General features: G+C 32.2%; 1 protein-coding gene across 2 annotated transcripts in view; it reads left to right on the top strand.

Annotated features, from left to right (window-relative positions):
- Nucleotides 1-2534, top strand: part of LOC108762259 (angiogenic factor with G patch and FHA domains 1) — a 25479-nt gene extending 22945 nt beyond the window's left edge. The window contains exon 10 of one of the 2 annotated variants that reach the window (XM_018509189.1): nt 2287-2534. In XM_018509189.1, the coding sequence (XP_018364691.1) occupies nt 2287-2430 (144 nt within the window). In that variant the 3' untranslated portion in view covers nt 2431-2534. The remainder of the gene's footprint in view (nt 1-2286) is intronic. The other variant, XM_018509190.1, reaches the window with a different exon arrangement.
- The last annotated feature ends 860 nt before the right edge of the window (nt 2535-3394 follow it).

Below are 3394 nucleotides of genomic sequence, written 5' to 3'. Positions count from 1 at the left end.
GGTGGTAGCAACGAGTCGGCGATCGGTGGTCGACCGACGGTCGATGGTCGACAGTGCCAGACATACAGCGTTGTAAACGAGCAAAGTTTCGAATCCAATATGCGCTATCCAGCACGGATGCTGGAACCCATATTCAAGCTGTCAAGGTGCAGCGTACGTGCATCCACGTCGCTTCCCGGTATGCCAGACGGGTAAACCGGGACAAACTTTCGAACTGGCACAGACCGTCTGGCACCCTACCACTGTGTCTCAGAGAACCCGCGAATTCCTAATATGTTATTGTACGTCGGCACTGTTCGCACAATCGACTATAGTGGTGTCTGGGTTCTCGACCCAGGAATTTCCTTCCTTTCTTTTAAGCGCAATCAAAAGTTTCTTCACTAAATGTCAATTATAGTAGTATTACATTAATCGCATAGTTGTACTGTATTCTTTCTTTAAACATAAAATCCCTTATCATATACGAAAGCCTCTAACAAATATTTACAATATTTTGTATTCGCTTTAACATTCACATATATTTTCTCACATACTCAACACATTGTCCTGATGTATCGATTATTGGACCATGCAACCAATATTTAAGTTTCATGTTTTTGCATATTGAACACGTATATGACTTGAACAATGAATTAAGAAAGTGAGAGAGAAGAGTGAAATGTGTAAGAGCGTGACAGATGTCATGACATATTATCTATACCATCTAATTGGTAATCATGACATATTGCCTTCGCTTGACTATATTCAGTCGGTTGATGTAGATCATTTGCCTATTTTTATCCTTTTAATAACTTTCCCTTCACGCTAGATAAGATTGTATCCATTCATGTAATAGCGACATAGCATCTACACCATCCAATTGGTAATCACGACATATTGCCTTCGCTTGACTATATTTAGTCGGTTAATGTAGATCATTTGCCTATTTTCTATCCTTTTAATAACTCCCTTCACGCTAAATAAGATTGTATCCATTCATGTAATAGCATCTGCACCATCCAATCGAGAAATTCGCAATTTTGTACTAAATTAATAAAATTCTAATTTTACGTGCATCATTTCTTGAAGTCTATTTGTAAAAATTGTTCTGTTAATTCATGCAACATTCAATAAATCCTAATGGAAAATAAAAAAAGTATTGTTTATTCTCTCAATTTAATAAATAATTTTATTTGTATCTTGATTTTGTTGTTTGTATTAAATAGAGTCTGTGGATCAGAGTTTATGGATCTGCAGTACCACTGGGTATTATTGCTAAACTATTTTAACTTCCTTCTTCAAATGAATCTACGAAATCTGGATCGCACGCGTAATGCTGCGATTGGACAAAATAATTTAGTAATTCAACGATGGGGTATCCGATGAGACTTTGTTTAATGAATATTTTATACTGTTCGCCTCTTCGATATAGTTTACTATAGAGCTTCTCTCTCTCTCTCTCTCTCATTCCAAATATCGATCATTATCGCTAAAATCGTAAGACCAATTGTCTTGTTTATCAGTTTCAAAATAGTTTTAATTCAAACGCGATATAAGTATTTAAGAAACATCTTTACTCGAAAATTGATAATCGAAAACAAAGTGTCGATTATATCTGTATCTATGTTTGCGATGAGTTGGTAGCTGATTAGTGTTAAAAAAATTAGAAAACTAAAATAAATGGATACATATTTGCTAATTAACGATTGTTCACTGAACTAAACGCAAATTTCTACAAATTCCCTTCTTTCGTTTGAGGCTGTGTCCTAGAAATCATTATACCAGTGCTGAAAATTTATAATACTCGTAACGTAAACTATACATTTCCAGGGCTGGCAATAAATTTTGGAACACAGCCTGAGACAAAATAAAAAAAAAAAGATAAGTGAACTGTAATACGTGTATGCGTGTTGTGTATTACATAAACAGTTGAACAGATATATCATTATGTGCTATCATCAATGAGAAAAAAACCAGATATGAACTTTTCCGTTCCTAGGCAACTCGTAATCAATCGAGTGTAGTGGTTATATTTGATGTGCTCTACGATCATTGTCTTATTTAGAAAAATTGGCCCAAATACAACCAAAGAATTATACATATATTATATAACGAATTCACAATACATATTTAGTTTATCACAGATTTTCTGTAAAACTATGATAGACTTAAAATATGATTTTTATATTGGCAATTACATCTTTGAGAATTCACGAAAACTATTCAAGCTATACAATTTCACATATTTTATTTAATATCTGGAAAATCAGATATACTGTAATAAAAAAATTGCTATTTCTGTTATAGTTACTTATCACCTGCAATCACAACAAAGTTGGTCTTGGATCGAAGGGAACGGACGTTCCTAACGTCGAGTTAGATTCCAATATGAAGAAGAAACAGGCAGTTTGGCGAAAAGCACAAAAACGTTATAAAGAAATATTGGATTAATTTTTTAACAAAGAAATTAATTTATAGCAATAAATTAGTTCAATAAAGCTATCTAGTCGCATATTATGAAAGAGATCAAATTTAGTTTTCAAATTAAAAAAGGAAAATTTATTATTTGCTTACTGTCCCGAATGATAAATATGAAAAAATTTTCAAAACGACAATAATTTGGGATTTAGAAAAATAATTTTGTAACAAAATGCAAAATCGCAGTGCAATTGATGCACGTAGAGTAAATCACATTTAAATTTACATCAAGAGAAGTAAAGAGAAGATTTTCTATCTCAACACACACACAAACACACACACGCACACACACGCGCGCGCGCGCGCGCACACACACACACACACACACACACACACACACACTTTCCATATACATATTTGGATATTGTGTAATATTATTGATAATTAACTTGATAATTGATTTGAAATTTCCATCGCGAAAAATATTTATTACTGAAATTTATACTTAAGCCACTGGCAATGTTAGTCTTTAAAGACACAGTCGATTTTTTAATTGTAAATTTTGATAAATAAATTTAAATCTGAAAAATAAGTAAAATATAATCTAATTTCTATGATAGTAAACACTCTTTGTTAAAGTTTTCACAGATATGTAAAAATTTTTTAGATTTTTATACAGTCCGGAACAATATGAAAATCTTCACTGAATCTTGAAGATCCAGGTTGCGAATGAAGGACGAAGATTTCACATTGTCGACGGAGAATTAAATTCAATATTTATGTATCTATAATACTTCGTCGTTTTTTTTTATATGAATAAAAAAATGGTGATTCTTTTTGCCCGAACAATAGTCATTTGACAATCTTCTCCACACATTCATCATTTAACGAACATATATTTACCAAAAGAATGTTTTTCTTTTAGTTTTGAGATTCACGACATTTATATATAGGTAATGATAAAATGATAATTCAATATGAAACATTTGAAAAGAAC

The sequence above is a fragment of the Trachymyrmex cornetzi genome, unplaced genomic scaffold (genome assembly GCF_001594075.2).
Source record: "Trachymyrmex cornetzi isolate Tcor2-1 unplaced genomic scaffold, Tcor1.1 scaffold284, whole genome shotgun sequence".
Lineage (NCBI taxonomy): Eukaryota > Metazoa > Arthropoda > Insecta > Hymenoptera > Formicidae > Trachymyrmex > Trachymyrmex cornetzi.
Note: the sequence above shows the minus strand (reverse complement) of the source record. Positions and strands in the feature narration are given on the sequence as shown.